Raw genomic sequence first — 23,673 nt, forward strand, 5'->3', positions numbered from 1 at the left:
TTATGATAGCATTATTTATCTGCAGCATTTCATATAATCCTCGCTTTTTTTATTTAATACTCGCAATTATAAAAAAGAAAGCAAATTTTCTGAATTTACACACTATTTCAATGCACTTGTATCGTATATTACAAAAAAAGTGTTTGCGTTGTGGTCTTATAAATGAAATGAGTTTGCTTGGAGTAATAATTGTTTGAGCTATGTATGTTCCTTCTAAACACATAACTGATGACCCTTATAACACAAATGTACAAATACATACATGGATCTCTGCCCTCAAATACGATATAACAAATAAAATGAACAATTGATTAGGATATGAATCATAATTACGTGTACATATATTTTTAAAAGGTTTTAGGGCTGTATTGTTCTCTCACTTCTGTTTCATTTTGATTTCCTAAAATATATTTGTGTGAGAATTCGACATTATTTGCAAATCAACACATTTCCATAAGTTTTTTATCACTTTGAAAAAAGATTAGAATACTACAGTAACTGTATTATTGTCGTAAAATGGCCACTTTTTAATGAATTTGGGGGAATTTCGAGGAACAAACAATTTCAAAATGTTTTGAAAAAGAAATACATTTTTTCAATGTTTTGTTTCCTAATATCGTGCAAACTATTTCATTTTTCTGAAGCGCGATTCGGTTTTTTCCATATTGTTTACCTTTGTTTTTATATTTTCTTAAGTTGTATACTGAATGTTCTACCAACTACACACATTTTTTTCGGCATCTTTGTCAATTTCCGAGCAACTACAAAAACATTTTTGTTGGCGTCTTTGTCAAGTTTACTTTACAATATAACTACTTCTGTGTTGGCGTCTAAGTTATTTGTATGTTTGTTTGAAATTTTTAGACAATTGTGTTCTATGTTAACACAGTTTTTGGCAGTTGGCACCCAATTATTGTCACATTAACATTTTATGACTGTTTGAGTTGCTCACCTACTTTTTTCGATATCGCTGAACTATAAACATCTGTCAAACAATTTTGAAGTTTAACAAGGTATACAAGTTGGTTTAATCCATCATTTCTTTGAAAATCGCCTGTACGAAGCCAGGCATATTACAATTGTTCTTTCACACGTTCCGTTGGTTGATGAAGTTGGATTTTGTCAGTTTTTATGGACTACTTCTTTCTGAATTTACCTTGGAGTTCTGTTTTTATGCTATATTTTGTATAAACACTACATTGAAACCTTCTTATTTTTTTTGAACGAAAAACAGGTTTTATTTATCGTGTTTAAAAACTGTTTGCATGTTCTTTTGGGCAAAATACTCAGATGAAGTGTTTTAAAAACCAGATGATATAACGGGCCTAATTTTATGAAACATGGAAGCAAATTCTACTTCGTTTGTTCTAAACACTTGTATATTAATACAAAACAAAGTTAAGCAATCATGAATTAAACTCAGAACTTGCGAAATAAGAGTTATTCGGTTTAATCGCATGCAAATTTACTCGAAACAAACTTGATGTGCACTCAAAGTAAAACGGACTGTTGCACGCGAAAAAAAAAGCCTGACTGAAACGAATACATGTAAAAATAACCAGTTGCAAAGTTGAATTTGTGCATTGCACAATAATTTTTTTAATAGTTTTTTAACACTCAAAGTCATTTTATTCAGGAATATATCATTTGAATCAAAAGATTGTCAGCATTTCCCCAAATTTCATATTTCTCTTTTAAAAAAAAGCTAGGACTACGTATTTTTATTTTTCCTTTACGTACACATATACAATTGAGTGTAAGGGAAGTTATTTGTAAAAATCTAATATTCAAATATCTAAAGAATTAGAGAAAAATATAAAACTTACTTAAGGAAAATGTTCCCTGATATAGAAATAAGCTGTGTTAAATGATATCGTTCTTAACTAATTTAGTTCAAAATACAAAAGGATATTTGATTTCTCATTATTTAAGTGATATCTTAATGGAAATATAAACCTTTTTTTTTCAATTCAAACGATATACAGTGAATAATATGTTATGTCAACGGGAAAAACACGACGGGTAGTAAAGTTAGCCACTATTAACTCATTACAGCGCCTCAGAATCACTCCGTTTTGTAAGTGGCGTTCAACTGCTCTGATTTGAGATTTCTGTATCTGTATGGTATAATGATTTTCCTTGACAGATGATTTGTATTTCCTTCTAAGTACATCCATTTTCTCCATTTGTTTACGTATCATTGTATGATAACGATATTTCACGATTATAAATTTTCCTTACCGTAAATGATAGGTCTTTAACTTAAGATCATTGTGGGGCATTAAGTGCATTATACCGCACATATCATTTTTGTATTTTTTATATGAATGAGAAACTACACAACGTAAAAGGGCAACGTTTTTCTTACACAATTCTTCCGGCATATTCAAATTTGATACGTTAAATCAGAAATAACCTTGTGCAGCGTATAATGATGATGAGCAAAAATGCCAAACGTGTCCTACAATATATATATACAAATATTGTTTACAAGTTATCATTTTGTAAAAATTAAAAATATAATGCAAACTTTGTCTACATGGACCATTGTATAGAAGTGCAATAGATTAACAATTTTTCCCAACGCAGAAACGGATTAATATTACAATTTAACAATTGATTTGAATAATTTGACTTAAATTATAAAAAAAATATTGAAGAAACAAGCGAGAATATGCAATATTGATTTACTAGTGACAAAAGTTTACTCTGTTCGACGAACAATTGACAGACTATTTATGATTTTTTAATAACTGTAGATCTTCCTTCTGAGTTATATCCTTCAAGCTCTTTCTCGTATAGGATAATTCTGACAGGCACAGCATGCACCACAGTATTTTGTTCATTAAAAATATTTATTAAATGTAAGTCAAATAAACACCTTCTTTAAAAAAAATGCTAGCCAGTGATACATTTAAAGACAATAATATAGTATATATTAAAATTGTCCCCCTAACGATTTGTTTTTTCGAATTCATGTCACATTTCTATATGTACCGAATTAGAATACATGTATATTGGAAGCATACTGATCATAAACAATTTCCAAATTTAAATCAACAAAACGTCCTCTTGAAATTGACAGATATCAAATGCTGGTAATAATTCCTCTTGACTGATATTTATTGCAGCCAATCAGTTATTTTGCCAACGGAAGTAAATTGCTGCAAATTCTAATTCTAGCGTAAAATTATTGATTCCAAAACTGAGTTTCTGGAAAGGGCTATACAGGAAATATATGTATGCTGATAGACAAAATGTTTTTTACATATTTATGAGCCTATACATTTTGATAGACAAAAATACGCAAAGAAAAAGTCTTAAATCATATTTCCAATGTTTTAAAATGTATAGCAAATGAACTAGCTGCATCATGATTCAGTGGTATGCACATATTACATTCATTCAACAATTGCTCAGTTTAGCAGAGTGTCTTAAGATTTCTTTTTACATAGTATGCTTGATGTTTAACCAAAAGTGTATTTCCAAGAGCATTTAAGTAGTAGTGTTACAAAAGATTTGAACTAAAATGTTCTTGATATTAACCTGAACAGGTAAATTAAATTTAAATGTCACACAATACACTGCAGTCTTGATGAACACAAATTTTAAACACAGATTGTGTGGATCAATAATCTGTGTGAATATTTGATTTTCTTTACAAATGACATTTACTTTTCGATTTTGAGACACAGGATTGTGTAGAGTAATGGAAATGAAAGGTAAACATTTGTGTCTATTTGTATTATCTATTATTCTTTTGACCAGTGATCAACTTATTCAATTTAAGTAAATTTGTAGTTCCGATTTAATACTTAAGATAAATAGTCAACAACGAAGCGCGAAATGGAATTTAGTAATGCTCAATCATTTCATATTTCGTTTTTTTAATTATTAATACTTATTGCCCTATCAACTTTTGTTTGTCTTATGGTAAATTTGCTATATATATATATATATATATATATAAAGAGAAACGAAAGTACCGAATGGGAATAACCCATTTCCGATAACATACGTGTATGAAGTAAAGAGAAACGAAACGTTAGAAAATTTTTCAGCTATTAATAAGGTGGTTGAAAAGAAGTATTATTTGGTTTCAACTTATGACAAGATGATTCGGCACGTGATTCCCAAAACCAATGGAACGGCATGTAGATATACACAGTGCAATGTGCAGATAAAAATGCACGATCATGCAAGAACTTAGAATCACTGCAAGTTAACCCGTTTAATACTTTCTAAACCGGGGGACAAGACAATTACAATCCTGTCTTAATACATCTGTAAATTTCCTTCTTTACAAATAGCTTTGAATTCCAAAAGTTAATCAAAGATAGCAGGCTGATGTTTGATACGTCATACGAGCGATTTGTCTACATCAGTGGTGCTCGAATCAAAAACGTTAAAGACCAAATAATTAAGAAAAAGAAGAACATAAATGACAGACAGCAATAGACGACAACCACTAGACTTGACTACAATATCCTGTCTTGGAAAAAGGTACAAAACAATTTTTTGGGATGTGATGTGACATACGTCTACCGTTTACAAATCAGAACAAAATGCAAAAGTCAGGGTTTACTCGTCAGAAATGTGTACTTAGCACAAATACAACTAATAAAATGTCAACAGACAAAAAATTAATACCTATCATAGAGTTCTCTCAGTAAATAAAAACAAGTCCGAAGCAAACTTGCATCCTCGAAATAAACACTGTTTTCTCAAACTAAAATCAATCATAGTAACTCGTAGAGATTTAGTTTTAAAGAATAAACATGATAAACAATGTTGATAAAGTGCCTAGAAAATCAACTTAACAATGTGAGAGTACATTTGATTCTTTACTTCGTGAGACTCGAATCTGCACTTCTCTCTTCTCACTTCGACGACAAAACCACCTAGCATTGCGCATACGTCTTATCCCATCCTCTTACTATAGCCGAAATAAATCAGCTTTCGTGTTGGGGAGTGATACCTTCCCGTAGGTATTTAAAAGGGTCCTCTCATGACAATACACGAATATTTTTGTGTGAATTGTGATAAGAGGGCCCTTTTAAATCAAATTTTGGTCAGTTTAATTACAGGATGCAATTTTGTTAGAAGCATACAATCACTATGAATTTACAATCAGATATGTGTGGCTATGTGTAGTGAAAACTGTATATTATACATTTATATATAAATAGAACGGCTAAAATTATAACAGAATATTTGTATTTTTGAAAGAAATAAAAAAAAAAGGTAAAGTTAAGTGTGTTGTAACGATATCCCCGGCTTCAAAATTGTCCAGTGACACATTATCAGTTACACGTTGTATTAAGCATGCTTTCTTCGTTTGAACTGAACACGTATGCCTAACAACAAAATTATTTTCATTTACCTGTGTTTAAAGTAATTGAAAATGGCTGATATTTTTGTTCAAGCATATTGTTTTTTCTTAAATTGTTTAACATTTCACAGCGGTATAACATGTTACTTTAATGAATTATTCTTCCTTTAGTTTTATTATTTTGTATTTACATTGTATCATAGCTTAAATTTATTTGTTCAGTGTATGTTTACTGGTGTTAATATGTCTTTTGATTGAGTTAAGCCATTTCAATTGATATTTTATAGTGTGTCTTTCTATGTTGTGATGTTACACTATTGTTTCAGATAAGGGTGAAGGTTTGGTACCATTAAAACGTTTAAACCCGCTGCAATTGTTTGCACCTGTCCTAAGTCAGGAATCTGATGTTCAGTAGTTGTCGTTTGTTGATGTGGTTCATAAGTGTTTCTCGTTTCTCGTTTTTTATATAGATTGGACCGTTGGTTTTCCCGTTGAATGGTTTGACACTAGTATTTTTTGGGGCCCTTTATAGCTTGCTGTTCGGTGTGAGCCAAGGCTCTGTGTTGAAGACCGTACTTTACCTATAATGGTTTACTTTTATAAATTTTGACTTGGATGGAGAGTTGTCTCATTGGCACTCATACCACATCTTCTTATATCTATACACATTTTTTCCTGACCATTTTTGTTTTTTGTTTTTACAAAAAAAATACCTCATAATATTTTTCATTTGCATGCAGACAGGACATATGTTTTCGGGTGAAATTAAACATGATATATTTGTCACCTTGATATGCCTTTTTAATTACATTAATGATGTTCATACTTTATTGTTTCAGATGTGTCAATATCTCTTTACCAATATCTATGCAAAATCATAGTCGGATCTGAAAATCACATTAAAACATTAAGATTAATGAATACAGTTTCTGATAATTTATCGAGTGACAACATAAAAGTGAGCATTATCAGCGGGAGTTTTGGTGAAGGACTGCAGATGATTGGTAGTGATTTAGATATTATGTTTGTAATAAAACCCATCGAGGTTCACGATAACATAACATCTATTGTTTTCAATTCTAAAACAACGTATTTTTCACTGATGACAGAAGATACAAAACCAGGTTATGTTATGTTACGTCTTACCAGCAGTCCTCATGCCTACGTGCGTAAAAGTTGTGAACAATTCAGATCGAAAAGTTATCTGTCAAATATCTTATTCAAGAATTTTTTTTTAGGCGAGCTTACTCCGGTTGTACATGGACCTTGTGTATCCGACAGAAAAGGTTATTTTGACTATGCTCTTTGCCTTCATAGTAAATATTGGGTCACGTCTGCGTCACAATGGACTATAAGGTCAAATAATTCATGGCCAAATGAAAAAACAAAGCAGCTGATCATCAATCATGGGGTGCTTTTTGTACCAATTGGTTCTAAAGGGTCACCACACGAGGAGTTGGAATGGCGAATGTCATTCTCAGTTGGAGAAAAACTTCTTATTTATACGTTTAGTCATACACAATTACTTTGTTATGCGCTCATGAAAATTATTTTAAAGGATGTAATAAATACTGATAGTAAATGTAAAGATTTATTGTGTTCTTATATCCTGAAGACAACGATCTTTTGGCTATCAGAAGAATCACAGCCCTCTCTATGGAAACCAGACAATTTGATACATTGTTTCATGAGATGTTTCCGTCGGCTGATTTATTGTGTGGAGTATCAAGTTTGTCCGCATTATTTCATTCCAGAAAATAATTTGTTTGAAAATAAGATAGAAGGACACGATTGGAATAATCTGATTGTTACACTCCGTGTTTTATTGAGCTATGGATGGCAATGCATTTTCTTTTCTAGACAAATATCACATATTTCGGTTTTGTCGTGCAACATTCAAAATGATCCCAGTTACTTGTATTATGAAGATATTAACAAACTGTTAAAGTCAAACATATTTGTACGTGTTTATTCTGTGAGAGGTGCACACAATTACTTCAGAAAAGCTGTACATTACAGTATGGCTTATAACACCAAGAAATTGAAATACCTTCATGCATATTTCGTGTCATCGGTGTGCTACAATACATGTGAGTCCATATACCTGACCAGTGCAATAAGTAATAAGAACCTATATAAACAAAACAACACTTGTCTGAGTTATCTACTAATGAACATCAACCATAATACTGTATCTGGGTGGTTGATGCTTGCCTCGTTTTTCTACAAGGCAAACCAATATAGGAAGTCTCTCAACATTATTTTGTATGCTCTATCAAAGTGTACACCTGAAAAACTATTTCTCGGAGCAGAATTGTCTGTCATGCAACGACGTCTAGTCAAATGGCATGCAGTTCGAAAGCAAGGAGTAGTTCGTTCTTTAAGATTTGTACTGGTAGATTATGTCATTTTTAAAACTTCAACATTTATTCCTGTAGAACTGCTCATTGAAGGAATAGATGTTATAATACCTCCTGTAGTTTACGCACATGTTTTGTCTTTCCTGTGTTATTACCACCTGGAAGATGTGCGAGAATGTCGAAATTCCCTCCGAAAACTTCAACTGACAATAGCCGAAAACTATTTTGTTGGAGAGGAGAAGAGTCCTGAATTATTATCTCACTACTGTCTTGGTACTGCTTTGCAATTAATGGGGGACACCGTATCAGCCAAACAAATATTCGTCGAAATTGTGAAATTATATCCATTTCCATACATTCTTAAGCAATTGAAAAGACTTTCTCTGGTACTTTTAGTGTAAAAATACATTTGTGTTAAAGAATAAGATAAATCTAGATTCATTCGGTTAATGGGAAATAACATTAACGGTGCCAACTTCACTGGTTATTTATTAACTTGTAATTTACAATTAATTTTTTTATTAAATCGTATTGTTTGATAAAAGTTTCCATATACTAATAAAATTTCACTTTTAAAGAAAAACTTGATTTATGTTAAAAAATATCTGAAAACTCACGGACAAAAATAACCTTATCAATAGTAACATTTTTAACGGATACCAAACGTGTATATCGTCCAACTTCAGAAAAAGACTTATATGGTAAGAAAATCTAGTTCTGGAATGAACAGCATATGCCCATTATATTGTTACGGAACAAACAGAAATGAACAAATATAGCGTCAACATGGTCAACATACAAAAGTTTAATCAATATTATATTTTTGATTTTATGCGTTCTTCAATAATTTGTATATACGATGAGTCTCATAGTATCATATTCCTAAATCATACAGTTTGAAATACCAAAACACTTCATGAAGTAATGTTGAGTTTAAATTAGTAAGCATTATTAGTCGAACGAAATAATGTACTCAATTATGTAATATATTCTAAAGAATGTTCTTAACTCTACATCTTGAAGGTTCCAAAATTTATTATATATCTATGATGTGTTTAATGTTCTCTCTATATCATTTCATACTATAAATCATAAAAACAGATAGGAAGGCCTCTTCTATACTTAACATTAGCGACACGACCGGTCCAACTTTAGAGTTGTTATCCTACAATCGACCATTTTACTTTTCAAATGCAGGGTGGAGTCTTGGTATTTTTTCGCCTTTGTCTTTGGGTAGCACTTTGGTATGCTAATAAGTGAATCCGAATTATTAAGGATGCGTCACTCATTTCTCAGACAGTTGTGCGCAATAGAAATTTGTATTCTCTATTAAACTGCTCTTTAGAAATAACGTTTAGATTGCACTATTTAGCAACCTTATTCCACTTTTAGTCTTTTTTTTGTATATGTAAACGTAAATGAATTGTTGTGTGAGCAGTTCCATAGATCGAAATATTTGAATGCAATAGCCAATGTGATGAACATTTTGTGTATATTAGCCAACGAAGATTTTTGTTTATTGTTTTTAATATTTGGTTTAAAATCATTTTAAACTTCGAAGTTGATTTTGGAATAGAACTGTTTACAATAAAATGAAACGACAGAATTGAAATTTCGCTACAAAGCACAAACATGAAAAAAGAAACAAAGTACTGATATATGAGAACTCGCAAGTTACTAAAAGCTGCATCTTAGCAAAACGTCGAGTAGATAAATCATGTTTTAACGTGTATAAAAGGTGATACCTAACATTTTGTTTTTCCAAATGAATTGTCAACACATTATGTAATTCCTTTATCAAGCAATGCATGTGTTATTTGATAACAAGTACACAATAATGTTGGGTTCTCTAACCGTGACAATAACTTATTTTCATAGAAGCAGGACAGGTGTTGTTAACATTTTCATCAGATAATATACCAATTTATACTTTTAATTTAATTGTTTTAGACATCTACGCATCTGCAATAGTTAAGAGTTTCAATGCCAATTTTTCAGGTTTTGAAAATTGTCTAGCATTATCCACAAAAGAGTCTGTTATAAAATAAAATTTCAAGTGTATGCCGTTTGATTATTAGTCTTGCACGGTTCGAAAAGAATTGTGTTTTTTTTTCACGACTTTGACAGTGCGGTTATTCATGAATAAAAACAAAATGTATTGGCACAGGATTCATAAACTGTAGTCTTTCATATTGACTTTTTGTATAGAACTATTGTTGTTGAGTGTGTTAAAGTAATCACACCAATGTGTCAATATACATGATACACAATGTTTTCATTTATTCATATAAAATTGATGTTTAATCGTTTATTTTTATTTATTTATTTTGTACTGTATAAATAACACGGCAAAGTGTGATGGGCTAATTTTTTTTTTGTCATTTCAAAGGAAACATTAGAAGATGCGGAAACATTGCTAATAATACAACATTTCTACAAAAGACCAAATGATGTAGAAGTTGACAACTGTAGGTCACCGTACGGCTTTGAACTACGAGAATAATTGTAACTGCATAGCAAGCTATAAAAGAACACGACATGACACATTCAAAACAATTCAAATGAGAAAACTGATGGTCTGATTTAAGTAAAAACAATTTAGGAAAAACAAATATGAAATACAGAAACAAACGACAACCACTGAACTAATGTTTTTCTGACAGTTGATAGATACTTACAGAATGCTGCAATGTCAAATGTTAGAATCTGTTTAGCAATAATATTTTTAAATAAATGATGACAAAATTAATTTTATTCCGATAAAAATATTATTCACAGCCTTTTATGTCTTCTTAGTCAATTTGTGGGGTTTGATCAGAAGCTTTCTTTAGATTTGATATAACAAAACACGAAAAGATTGGCAATCATTTTAATCAAACAGAAAGCACACTGCTTACTAAATACATAATATAAAATAACAACACACACTTGACAAGTCAAAATTAAGTTTCTCATAGATCAAAAGATAAGACCAACTATGGTTAGCATGTTTTTTCTCGATTCATTTCAATGTCCTTTTTAAAATATGTGTGAAATGTAAAGCTTGAGAGGGTACTCCTGTTGATGCTAGCAGTTTTGTTCATGTCGTAGTCTATGGTATTCCCTCACTTTTTATTCGTTACTTTGGATTGTATTCATAATAGTTCACTGGTTCTTAGCATCGGTAAACCAATGTTGCCTTAATTATCTGTGAGGCAAGTATGCATAACTCAAATTACGCAGTAATAATCATAGAACACAATCTGGTATATGACGTGTTACGTAACAGTTGTTATCAGTTAGAATAAATAAGTCAAAATATCACGGCTTGTTTTAACCCCGATCTCTCTTTTAATGATTACGGAACAATAAGTACAAATATGATCGTATTTATGTTAAACAATGATGTCTAATAAAACAATCAATACCGTTTGCAAGTTCCTAAAATTGTGTGTTTGTAATATATTATCATTGTCCATATAGGTCTCAATTTCTCTTTGTATCATAGGTCAAATCAATTCAGGTTTTATAATTAATTATATAGTTCAAGACCGGAAGCAAATGTTAATGCTCTGTTAGTATGTCTTTAGTTATACCAGTATGGAACTATGAACAATTGTATGTTAATTAATATTGTATGTCCATGAAATAACAAAAAGTATAAGCAGCGGCATATAACATTGATTTTCCTTGGCTTATACATTGAAAAAAGCAACAAAAATTTCAATTCCAAACAACATAAACAATATTTATGTAATTGAAAGTTCATTCTATAATAACAAGTTTTCATTAAAGATTTGTCTCCACATGTTTGTCTACATTGATCTTCTGGCGTGTCCAGATTTAGTCCTTGTAATACTGACATGAATTTAATCATATTTGTCTATAACAATTCTTAACCAATTTGATGTTGACTACTAATAGTTATTGAGGCGAACAGTTCTTTAAATCCTCTAATTTGTACAAATGTTGTAGAACCCTAAATATATTATTTACAAAAACAATGATTATCGAATTGTAGTTATGTCTTCTTAATGTTCAAGAAAGTAAGTCACTAAAGTAACATTTATACCGAACATTATCTTATCGGACTTGTTAAAAATAAACAATTCGAACCTAACTAAGGTTTATTCACAGCTATTTCAATGAAAAAGATTATTATTTTCTTTTGATTAGATGCTAGTTAAGAAAATGTATTGAAAATTCAAAACTGACGACGCAGTAAATATTCCTCTTGAATATAATTAGGATTAATAATTAAATGGAAGAGAATTTATTTTAAAGGTTTAATGTTTATTTTTTTAAATTAAAAATAAAAAACATTTATAACAAATCTAAATAAAATGCTTGATATAATTTCTCATAATTTCATATTCCTTTTTGGCAATAATAAGGACGAATACATAATGTTTTCCTCTTCTATGTATTTTTAAACAATAATTGCAGGTAAGGGTTTTTATTAATATCCAATGTTCAAATATAAAAGATGAAAATAAAGTACAACTTCTCTGACAAAAAACAAGATCCCGGACATAGCAATCGTTTTTTTTTTCTTCTTTTTTTTTCTTCTAAATATTGTCTTTGTAAACTAAATCCACAAAAGTTACATACACGTTAATGTTTCTGTTAATTAAATTAATTTCCATAAGGAAGTATAAACCCTTTTAATACATTCGAGCGGGTATAAATAGAATAATATCACGAGTGTATTGTCAAATTAGAAGTCAACGGCCAGAAAGGCAATTTAAATGAAAGGTATAATTGTGAATTAAATATCCTTTTTCGAACTTTCCGAGACCTTACATTGATTTCAACTTGTTGGCTTAAACATGTTAAAGTAATTCTTTAGACTCTGAATTATGCACAATAAGTACATGTATTGTTAACGACCTAATTACAATGTTGTCGAAATAAAATAGAAGGTACGATTAAGCCTGTTCGTAAAGTTAACTTCAATATTTAATTGGTAAATGATAGTACTAATAAATGTACTAGTTCCATACTGAAAATTCAAAATTTTCTATTTTTTTTTTATTCCCAAAAGTGCCACATTATAGGTATTGGAATTAATAAAAAAAGACAGCATATCACATTTTGATAGCATTATTTGTATTCAGCAATTTTAGAATTGTAATAACTAATTTCGCGCATTGTTTTTTTTTTTTAACAATCACCATTATAAAAGCACGTAAAATTTTGGAATTTACAGTTATATGTTTTTGAACTGGAATCGTATAATAAAACAAAACAGCGTGTTGTTTGCTATGGAAAATGTGATTGCTTGTAGCATTAAATGTATGCGTTGTTAAGATATTTAGTAATCTTCCCAAGCACATACAGGAAGACCCTTAATACACAAAAAGAAATACAGTACCTATGTGGAGCTCTTCCCTCAAATTTTGATAATACCAATTAAAGTGACAATAAATTAGAATAAAGACGTACGGTTAAATAACAACAGTTCATCTATTTATCGAGATTCATAGAAAATATATGATTTATGAAAATGTTTGCCTACTGTGAATTAAAAGTATGTACTTTGAAGTATGCATTTTAAAGATGTATTGTGCATTACGTGTTTCGTTGTTGTCAAAATGGGCGACAATACCTAAATAAGTCAGGTTATCTTCTTTTAATCAAGATATTCTCTTTTTTGTTTTCTAAACTCTTAACTCACTGAAAAGAGAGGTTGTCTTTTTGAAAGGGATATCTTTTTTTCATCTGTAAAGCCTAGTTATGTACCAAGATTGGCGATGTATTCGGTTTTTCTCCACATTACCTTTCATTTTTTTGTTATAAACAAGTGTCTTTTATCTATTACATATTATTTGTCTTTCCGCGTCAAACGCCAACGTTCATATTTTTCAGCACAAGTTAATTGTTAGTTGATATAGTTGTTTTTTTCTAATTTCTTGCAGTAACACATGTTCTAATAACATAAGAGGCCTATATCATTAGCAAAGACGGCTTGGTTCCATATGAATAGTTGAGATACTTGGAAATGTTTAAGTATCCGACATTTTATATTATAAGAGTGTTTGCACGTTTTTTTAAGTTGTCAGTCATTCCAATCGTACAAAGTTAAGTCGTTTTTCAATTGATTTGTATGTATCTTTTACATTGCACTTCGACATTAACAAATTGATGTCTGTTGGTTTACATGCCCAATAATGACGTTTTGCTATCTTTTGGACTTTTGTGTCGTTTGATACGTATATATATATATATATATAAACAAGTCTAAATTGAAAACAACGTTCAAACCTATCATTGCGTTGGATAAAAACCGCAATTTTTATACGTGTGCATGCAAATCAAATTTCTTGGTAGAGGGGTCTAAATACAGCACAAACAACATTTTCCAAAAGACCAAATGAGTGAAAAAGTATATTTTAACAAAACGCATTTGACTAGCAGGTCGAACAACTGATGTTCTTAAACCCTGCTGACTGCCATTGGCGATTGCCAAATAAACGGATCACTAGATGTAACAAAACAGATCTTATTATTAAATTATTACCAAACAGAAAACAATAAACTTGCGGAAAAGATGGTATACCGCAAACATGAGGTGCAAAAATTTGTACACCATATCCAGATTTCGACAATTAATGTCTCTTCAGTGATGTTAGGAATCGAAACGGTATTTGGAAGGCCATATAATTTACCTCAATTTAGGATAGACTCTTGAATTTTGAAAGAGTCAAAATAGGATGAACGGATCATATAAACCCGAAGGCAAATATAATACAAGCCCAAACGAAAAAATATAAACAAGTCTAAATTGAAAACAACGTTCACACCTATGATTGCGTTGGATAAAAACCGCAATTTTTATACGTGTGCATGCAAAACAAATTTCTTGGTAGAGGGGTCTAAATACAGCACAAACAACAATTTCCAAAAGACCAAAAAAGTGAAAAAGTATATTTTAACAAAACGCATTTGACTAGCAGGTCGAACAACTGATGTTCTTAAACCCTGCTGACTGCCATTGGCGATTGCCAAATAAACGGATCACAAGATGTAACAAAACAGATCTTATTATTAAATTATTACCAAACAGAAAACAATAAACTTGCGGAAAAGATGGTATACCGCAAACATGAGGTGCAAATATTTGTACACCATATCCGGATTTCGACAATTAATGTCACTTCAGTGATGTTAGGATTCGAAACGGTATTTGGAAGGCCATATAATTTACCTCAATTTAGGATATATATATGTATTGAGATCCTTTACCAAGACATTTGTTTTACATGCACACGTATAAAAACTGCGGTTTTTATCCAACGCAATCATAGGTTTGAACGTTGTTTTCAATTTAGACTTTTATATATTTTTTCGTTTGGCCTTGTATTATATTTTCCTTCGGGTTTATATGATCCGTTCATCCTATTTCGACTCTTTAAAATTCAAGAGTCTATCCTAAATTGAGGTAAATTATATTGCCTTCCAAATACCGTTTCGATTCCTAACATCACTGACGAGGCATTAATTGTCGAAATCCGGATATGGTGTACAAATTTTTGCACCTGATGTTTGTGGTATACCATCTTTTCCACAAGTTTATTGTTTTCTGTTTGGTATTAAATCAATATTAAGATCCATTTCGTTAGATCTGGTGATCAATTTATTTGGCAATCACCAATGGCAGTCAGCAGGGTTTAAGAACATCAGTTGTTCGACCTGTTAGTCAAATGCGTTTTGTTAAAATAGACTTTTTCACCTTTTTTGGTCTTTTGGAAATTGTTGTTTGTGCTGTATTTAGACCCCTCTACCAAGAAATTTGTTTTACATGCACACGTATAAAAACTGCGGTTTTTATCCAACGCAATCATAGGTTTCAACGTTGTTTTCAATTTAGACTTTTATATATTTTTTCGTTTGGGCTTGTATTATATTTTCCTTCGGGTTTATATGATCCGTTCATCCTATTTCGACTCTTTAAAATTCAAGAGTCTATCCTAAATTGAGGAAAATTATATGGCCTTCCAAATACCGTTTCGATTCCTAACATCACTGACGAGGCATTAATTGTCGAAATCCGGATATGGTGTACAAATTTTTGCACCTGATGTTTGTGGTATACCATCTTTTCCACAAGTTTATTGTTTTCTGTTTGGTATTAAATCAATATTAAGATCCATTTCGTTAGATCTGGTGATCAATTTATTTGGCAATCACCAATGGCAGTCAGCAGGGTTTAAGAACATCAGTTGTTCGACCTGTTAGTCAAATGCGTTTTGTTAAAATAGACTTTTTCACCTTTTTTGGTCTTTTGGAAATTGTTGTTTGTGCTGTATTTAGACCCCTCTACCAAGAAATTTGTTTTACATGCACACGTATAAAAACTGCGGTTTTTATCCAACGCAATCATAGGTTTCAACGTTGTTTTCAATTTAGACTTTTATATATTTTTTCGTTTGGGCTTGTATTATATTTTCCTTCGGGTTTATATGATCCGTTCATCCTATTTCGACTCTTTAAAATTCAAAAGTCTATCCTAAATTGAGGTAAATTATATGGCCTTCCAAATACCGTTTCGATTCCTAACATCACTGAAGAGAAATTAATTGTCGAAATCCGGATATGGTGTACAAATTTTTGCACCTGATGTTTGCGGTATACCATCTTTTCCACAAGTTTATTGTTTTCTGTTTGGTATAAAACTAACATTAAGATCCATTTCGTTAGATCTGATGATCAATTTATTTGGCAATCGCCAATGGCAGTCAGCAGGGTTTAAGAACATCAGTTGTTCGACCTGTTAGTCAAATGCGTTTTGTTAGAATATACTTTTTCACTGTTTTTTGGTCTTTTGGAAATTGTTGTTTGTGCTGTATTTAGACCCCTCTACCAAGAAATTTGTTTTACATGCACACGTATAAAAACTGCGGTTTTTATCCAACGCAATCATAGGTTTGAACGTTGTTTTCAATTTAGACTTTTATATATATATATATATACAATATATACAAGTCTAAATTGAAAGCAACGTTCAAACATACGATTGCGTTGGATAAAAACCGCAATTTTTATACGTGTGTATGCAAAACAAATTTCTTGTTAGAGGGGTTTATATACAGCACAAAAAACATTTTCCAAAGGACCAAAAAAGTGAAAAAAGTATATTTTAACAAAACGCATTTGACTAACAGGTCGAACAACTAATGTTCTTAAACCCTGCTGACTGTCATTGGCTATTGCCAAATAAACAGATCAGGGATGTAATAAATGGATCTTAATTATAAGTTTAATACTAAACAGAAAACAATAAACTTGCGGAAAAGATGATATACCGCAAACAAAAGGTGCAAAGGTGTTTGTACACCATATCCGGATTTCGACAATTAATGTCTCTTCAGTGATGTTAGGATATATATATATATATATATATATACTCTTCATGGCGTCCAAAACATTTGCCGCTAGGCACTTGGGAAGAAATGTATTTTAGAACAGTCATCGTGTGTAAGAAAAATATTCAACTAAAAAACAGCTGTAAATTCAGACATTATTGCGATTTTGATTAGTAATGCGAATAATGCGACTTGGTGATTATCGCAATAATAAGAAATCGCATTCTTATATCTGATACATATATCCGACTGCAGATTTAACTGAAATCTCAAAAAGTAATCTCGCATTTTTTGTCCATTCTTCAAAAACCGCAAGCATAAATACACGTAATACTATCTGAATGTACAGTTATTTATAAAACGTTGTTGGTTATAAGCTGTTGAAACGGGATATATCTATCAATGTGTATGCAGAGAGCTTTTACAGATTTTCAATTTTGAATTAAAGTGATATATAGATTAGTAAGATTAGCATAGACATACTAAATATTATTCTTGCTACGTTGATAAATCTTCAGTCAGATAATATTGAACAAAATATAAGAACCATGCTCTAGTTTTACACTTCTTACGTGTTGTTTATTTTCTTTTAAACAAAATAAAGATAACACTTTATAAATGTTATGCGTTCGAATCGCGTATTCCGGATTTGTCTACGTTTAATAAATCAATTCTGGTTTTTTTTCAGGATTTACCTTCAAATATGCGCTTTAGGGTTTATAAATCTCAAATTGTCTATATCCAACATCAAGCAGTTTCCGATTAAACAACTTAAACAATGTTCATAGCTTAGTACACCTTTATAAATCTAATAACAGTTTTAACAGAAGGACAATACGATATGGATCGGTTCTATCTTTTGATTTTTCTGTATTAAGTTCAGTTTTGCTTGAAACATCAGGTTAGTCTTTACGAGAAGAGTGATTTTTTCCAATTAACCATTTGAGGAATCCCATTTCACACTATCACAAAACATATTGAATTTAAATTGTGGACCTTTTATAATAATGGAATGATATATCATGTGTGTTTAATTTTGATCATATAAGATAACTGATATTTAATGACAGGCCATAATGTTAACAAAGATTACACGAAAGATATATAACCAGCTCTTCCAAGTAGTGAAATTGTTGTCTTTCCTTCGAACATTTTACGGACGCCATCACGAGTTGTTTGAGCGTTATGGAATGTCTGTTTTATAGATGTCGCCGTATAGTTTCGAATTGTCGTTACCACATTTCCGTCCTATTTTTCTTGAGTGAGACCGACCGAATTAGACTGATCACTGGGTTTGTACATGCATGAACAACACAGATGCCACACATGGAGTAGGATATGCCTACTTTTCTTGAGCAACTTATATCACCCACGTTTTTTTAATGAGGTTTGGGTTACCCAGTTTTCAGATTTCTATGTTTGTGTTTGGTGTACTGTTGTTCTAATGAGACAAATGTGTGAAAATTTCAGAGGGGATGATTATTTGTCAAATGCCTTATTTAAAAAATCTTTTTAAATCAAGATTGATCCCTTTGTACATGGACCCTGTATTTCCGACAAAGAAGGTGTAATTGACATAACAAATAATAGCAAATATTGGGTCACATCGGCATTATCATGGATTATGAGGTCTAATAATTCGTGGCCAAATGAAAATACAAAGCAGATGATCATCAATCACGGGATGCTTGTTGTACCAATTGGTTCTAAAGGGTCACCACATGATGAATTGAAAGAGCGAATGTCATTCTCAGTTGAAAATAATCTTATCTATACGTTTAGTCATACTCAATTATTGTGTTACGCGTTGATGAAAATTCTTCTTAAGGATGTAATAAATACTGATAGTAGATGTAAGGATTTATTGTGTTCTTGTCACCTCAAGACAATAATTTTCTGGACATCAGAAGAATTACAACCCTCTGTATGGACACCTGACAATTTGATACCTTGGTTTATGAGATATTTCCGCCGGCTGATTTATTGTGTGCAGTATTCAGTGTGTCCGCATTATTTCATTCTAGAAAATAATTTGTTTGAGGATAAGATAGAAGGACTGAAAAGGGATAATTTGATTGTAACACTCCGTGTTCTTTTTAGCTATGAATGGCAATGTATTTTATTCTCTAATCAAATATCATATGTTTCGGGTTGGTCATACAACGTTCAAAACGATCAAAGTATCTTATATAATGAAGATATTAACAAATTTGTCATTTCATAAATATTTTGTCGTGATTTTACTTTAAGTGATAAAAACAATAATTTTAGTAGAGCTGTTCATAACACATTAGCTTGTGTTTCTAAAGAATAAAGTGCATTCATGCATACTAAATGTCAGTGGTGGTGTCCAGTAAACATTGGCAGTCCCTTTATCTGAGCAGTACCATTATTAATAAGAACCAATATAAACAAAACAACAATTGTATGAGTTATCTACTGATGAACATCAACCATTATACTGTTGCTGGTTGGTTGATGCTTGCCTCTTTTTTCTACAAAGCAATTCTATATTGGAAATCGCTCATAATAGTTTTGTATGCATTGTCGAAGTGTACGCCTGAAAAGCTATTCCGCTGAACATAATTGCCAGTCATGCAACGTCTTATAGTCAATTGCACTTTGAACAAAAGCAAGGAGTAGTGCGTTCGTTAAAATTTGTACTGGTAGATCATATCTATTTTGAAATTTGACATTTCATAATGAGTTTCAAATTGAAAGACATTGTTTGGCAATATTGCCTGCAGTTTACGCACATATTTTGTCTTTTCTATGTCATTACCATCTGAACAGTGATCGAGAATGTCGAAAGTCCATTCGGGATTTTCAATTGACAATAGCTGACAACTGTTTCATTTTAAAGGATGCATATTCTAGGTCAAAACCATACTACTGCCTTGGTACTGCTTTGCGGTTAATAGGAGACAATCATTCAGCCAAACAAGCTTTCACAGAGACCCTGAAATTAGTATCCGGATATCCGCACTTGATTAGGTCATTAAACATATTTTCAATGATAGCTTCTTTTGAACAACTTTTTTAAACATTCAAAAGTATGTACTTATTCATTTTAATGTATACATTATTTACCGATTGTACCTATAGAAATCGGGATATGGGTACTAAGTACAATCTGAATCGGACGGTGTGATAATATCAAAAATATTTTAAGAGCTGCAAGCTCTTGAATACCGAATAAGTTGGGAAATGTATATCCCATATGCAGGTGAAGTTGGTATATTGCTACTAAGGTGGGTGAAATTGATAATTTCAAAATAAACATTGTCTCGTTTGTCATAGATTTTGGTACTGAGTGACCGTGTATGTCAAATTTGAGGTAGAAGTCTAAAAACGAGGCGGAGGAAGCCGTGTCCGTTCTTTCTTTAATTTCTATTTCTGGAGGATATATTAATGGAACCCAATCAGAAAAGTTTGGATTGTTAATGGAAAGAACATCATCAATATATCTGAATGTGAAATTAAATGACCAAGCTTCTTTGATCTTCTTGTTTTTGACAAGTGTCTGATGGAACTCCAATTCGTATGAAAATAAGAAAAACAAAGGATGCTTTATTTATGAGGACTGTGCATTGCTAAATCCACTAATCCGAACAACCTTTAGTGGCAATAACATTTTAAATTGTCATTTTGTTATACTATATATACCGGTTAACATATATATGATTTACTGGGTATTATGTGTTATATATGGATTGTATATGTTGTTTTACTGGATCGTAATTGTGGCTTAAATCAAGTATTTATTTGTCATCTACGTGGCATAAAGGGAAAAAACAAGACGCTCGTATGGCGTGAACACAAAATTTCTATCCTGGTATCTATGATGAGTTTATTTGCAACCACTGGGTCAATGCCACTGCTGGTGGAGTTTTTATTCCCCGAGGGTATCACCAGCCCAATAGTCAGCACTTCTGTGTTGACATGAATTATCATTGATATAGTCAAAATTATAAATTAACTGTTTAGAACACTTTGAATTTTTGAAATACTAAGGCTTTTCTACCTCAGGAATAGATTACCTTAGCTGTATTTGGCAAAACTTTTAGGACTTTTTGGTCCCAAATGCTCTTCAACTTTGTACTTTATTTGGCCTTTAAATTTTTTGGATTTGAGCGTCACTGGTGACGCAGCGACGTTAAGGGCGTTTCAAGAAATTTCCCATTATTATACACAGGAAAAATCATATTGAACTCAAAGTAAGTTTTCTCTGCCTAAAGGCCAAAATGCACGTTAAAAGCGTAAATAGAGGAAAAAGGGTCTATTCTGAATTACATTCCAAACTTTTATTTATAGAAAAATATAAATACACTAGTGTCACGTGACTTCAAACTGAAAGTAAGGACATTTCCCAAAAAAGACAAAAGGGCAGGTGCAAGATGAAATCGGATCGCCCTGGTTTTGGGCTCCCTGTAATAAGGATAAATTATTTTACTGGAAAAGTGTTGTGCCTAGTTTTTAATAGAGGTTATTTAAATATAAAACAATAAAACCTGGAGATTTTTTTTCGATTTATTGACTTTTTGGCACTTCGGGTTGTGAAATTTCTTTTAAACGAACGCTTTATAACTAGGCACAGCACTTTTTGAAAAATTTGAAATGTGGCCTTTCTACCAATTCCAGAATTGAATGGGTTGGTAAAGCTCTTGCGCCTGCCCTTTTCTATTAATTTAACATGAAGTAGCATTATCGCCTTGAAATGAGAGAGAAAAACGTTTGAAAGATCCTGCAGTAGTCGGATCGGCTGACGGAAAAACTAAGTGTATTTTTTGTACTCACCGTGAAGCGTTTCATATAATTCTTTAACAAAGTCATGTTGGAGCGAATAAACAAATATTCTCTTGTTGCTTGCTTAATTAATTGAAGGTTCCAATTCAGAATACGGTTTTTTTTCAGTGAATTTTAATTGTGACAGGCTGGATTTTCATAAAATAGAATGTTTACATCTTCTGTTATTAATTTGCATATCCACCTCTCCACCTCGTGTGTATATTACCGCAAATGGCAGAGGCGGATTCAGGTGGGCTCTGACCCCTTGTGTATCAACCAATTTATAGTTGAAATATACACTTTTTATTTGTCACACTCCAAACTTCGATTAGTGTTGGGACACGCAGCCTCCCCCTTTTTTGTCCAAATCCGGAATCCGCATCTAAGGTCCTAGTGCAGTTTTCATTTTGCAAGTGCAAGTTCATTATATAAATTAATAGCATACTAGGTCTCTTCTTGTGCTTTTATATTGGGAAACATTAACATTTTACTGAAAAAAGTTGCATTTTTACAAAGAACTTAAATATACCTAAATTCATGTCTTTTTTTGTTTGCTCTTTATCATTGATGTTTAATTTATAAATATGAACTCCTACCTGCATATATAGATATTCAGATTTTACTAGTTGAATATCTCCTGCATCTCAAGTGCGACTGGTATCAATTTGTAAATCATGATTGGGAGGTCTTTTTGAATTAATTCTGGTGGGGGCAGGGTGATTTTTTTTTTGTCTCTAAATGAATATGAAATTTCATCAGTTGCCAGGCCAGTTTATGTCCCCAGTGATTTCTTGCATTTTGCTGAACACAATATTCCTTTCATCCCATCTGGAGCAATATTTCACTTATTCTAACATTCTTACAGTTACTTGGTAAAATTATTCTACCCTCCTTTTACTTATTTAATATTGTTTGGAATATTCAAAAGCACACACCAGCATTAACATGGGGGATACAATTACGTTTTCCTATGAGTAAGTTTTAATATTTGCACAAACTTCCTTTTTGGGGTAAGGATTTAGAAGTGTGGCATTGAGTACCCCATACTAAAAAAAAGTACCTTGAGCTCTCAGGATTTATGATTACCCTATACAATGTATCATAAAGCGATAACTAGTTTGACAAATATTGGATGCATATAGTACAACTAATTTTAATCGCATCTGTGAAAAAATCCACAACCGATTAGTTTCAGATACATGTACATGTACCTATGATTTAATCAGCAACCTTGTCATATATATCATCTTAATTTCTCAACCTTATAGTATACAATTGTACCATGAAGTTGGAAATAGTGACCTATTTTTTTCTGCCGTTCATTTCATATTAAATTCCTGCCTACCAAAGTGTCCACCAATACAAATGGACAGCCAAGAAATAGCCAAAAGTGCTTACGTGACATTCAGCACAATCAATTGTTTTTTTCATTATCAAGTGCCATAATATTTTAAGGTTCATCTTAAAATCAGAAACTTATTTCCCATCACCTACTGAGATTGGAGGCAACTGAATGGTATTTCTTTTCTGTCAGAATAAAAGAAATTCTATGTACCAGTATATATAAATATACAGAAATCTTTTTTTTATACGTGTGCATGCAAAACAAATTTCTTGGTAGAAGGGTCTAAATACAACACAAACAACATTTTCCAAAAGATCAAAAAAGTGAAAAAGTATACTTCAACAAAATGCATTTAACTGACAGGTCAAACAACTGATGTTCTTAAACCCTGCTGACTGCCATTGGCGATTGCCAAATAAACGAATCACCGATGTAATAAATGGATCTTAATTATAGATTTAACACTAAACAGAAAACAATAAACTTGCGGAAAAGATGGTATAC

The 23,673-nt window shown here is 31.6% G+C and overlaps 1 protein-coding gene across 1 annotated transcript; it reads left to right on the top strand.

Annotated features, from left to right (window-relative positions):
- The first annotated feature begins 6,227 nt into the window (after positions 1-6,227).
- LOC127715968 (uncharacterized) lies at positions 6,228-8,167 on the top strand. The gene has a single exon (XM_052222070.1). It carries the CDS (start codon positions 6,249-6,251, stop codon positions 8,091-8,093), a length of 1,845 nt encoding a protein of 614 aa, XP_052078030.1. The 5' UTR covers positions 6,228-6,248; the 3' UTR covers positions 8,094-8,167.
- The last annotated feature ends 15,506 nt before the right edge of the window (positions 8,168-23,673 follow it).

The sequence above is a fragment of the Mytilus californianus genome, unplaced genomic scaffold, assembly GCF_021869535.1.
Source record: "Mytilus californianus isolate M0D057914Y unplaced genomic scaffold, xbMytCali1.0.p SCAF_9, whole genome shotgun sequence".
NCBI classification, from domain to species: Eukaryota; Metazoa; Mollusca; class Bivalvia; order Mytilida; family Mytilidae; genus Mytilus; species Mytilus californianus.

Excerpts from the sequence above, each read along its gene's own strand:
- LOC127715968 (XM_052222070.1), top strand. The coding sequence starts at position 6,249 with ATGAATACAGTTTCTGATAATTTATCGAGTGACAACATAAAAGTGAGC.